General features: G+C 46.6%; 1 protein-coding gene across 1 annotated transcript in view; it reads right to left on the bottom strand.

Annotated features, from left to right (window-relative positions):
• Window positions 1–409: 409 nt before the first annotated feature.
• The window catches only part of LOC106011617 (sodium/potassium/calcium exchanger 1), a gene marked incomplete at both ends in the record, with an annotated part of 40,517 nt that continues 39,724 nt past the window's right edge, over window positions 410–1,202 (bottom strand). The window contains 1 exon segment of the mRNA XM_013081857.1: window positions 410–546. Within this exon segment, the coding sequence (XP_012937311.1) occupies window positions 410–546 (137 nt within the window).

Genomic DNA, 1,202 nt, shown 5'->3' with positions numbered 1-1,202 from the left:
TTACTGGCCACGGAACTAGATAAAGCCGTGCCATTCCCCGTGCCATTCACCAACCACTTCCCTCCCTCCCTCCCTCTCACCCTCCCCCACCCATCATAAAAAACAAAATTATCACTTTTAACAGAACTGGAGACGTCTATGTCTCTCCCTACCTCCTTCTCTCCCACCCTCCCTCTCTCTCCCTCCCCCCTCCCTTGTTCCCGCCCTACCCCCGCCCTTCTTTCCTCACTCTCTCCCTAACTCAACCCCACAGTGATATCAAATATATTACTACCCACAGAGCTAGAGACATCTACATCTCTCCCTACACCCCTCTCTTCTGCCCTCCCTGCACCTTTCGCTCAATCAAACCCGCCCTCCCTCCCTCCCTCCTTCATACCCTCCCTCCCTCATACCCTCCTTTACTCACCCTACGGTGATATCAAAGATATTACTGCCCACAGAACTCGATACAGCCATGTCTCCAAATCCTTTCTTTGCCACAATGACACTAGTGATGAGGTCAGGAATGCTGGTGCCCGCCGCCAGAATAGTTAGACCCATCACCTGAGGAACATACATCAAAAGGAAAATGTTTTTAACTAGAAAAGAGCAATCACAAAGAGCAAAAATCATAACAGCATGAGGCTTATTCACCAATCAAAAATGCTGTGTCTAAGAGAGAAGCCCTCAAGCTGCACACACCCACAGGTGAAAATGAAGCTTTTTAATGCTCAAAATGTGGCAAACTCTTCTCTTCTCCACCATAATTGGTCTTATTGGCTAAAGCAGAGGCCACAAGTCATCTTAATCTTTACTGCTTCTATTTCTCTTCAAGAAATATTTTCCTCTACAGACGCACTGGCCAGACACTGTTGGATGAACTGTCATGATAATAGAAAACACCGAAAAGACTTTTATCCTACGGTGAAGGATAATACTACTATTATAATAATACACGACTATGTTGTCCCTCCAGCTGCTTTTGATCTGACTCATCAGCAGGGTCTAATCCACGCAGCCTGCTCAAAGATAAAAAGTTCACAATTGACAAGGGTGGGGAGGATGGAGAGAGAGTGTGGGAGGCATATCCTAGTGAGAGAGAGAGAGAGAGAGAGGGGGGGGGCGAGATACACTTATATATAAGAGTAGAGAATTAGGATGAGAGCGAAAGAGAGAGAGAGAGAGAGAGAGAGAGAGAGAGAGAGAGAGAGAGAGAGAGA

The sequence above is a fragment of the Aplysia californica genome, unplaced genomic scaffold (assembly GCF_000002075.1).
Source record: "Aplysia californica isolate F4 #8 unplaced genomic scaffold, AplCal3.0 scaffold00149, whole genome shotgun sequence".
NCBI lineage: Eukaryota > Metazoa > Mollusca > Gastropoda > Aplysiida > Aplysiidae > Aplysia > Aplysia californica.
Note: the sequence above shows the minus strand (reverse complement) of the source record. Positions and strands in the feature narration are given on the sequence as shown.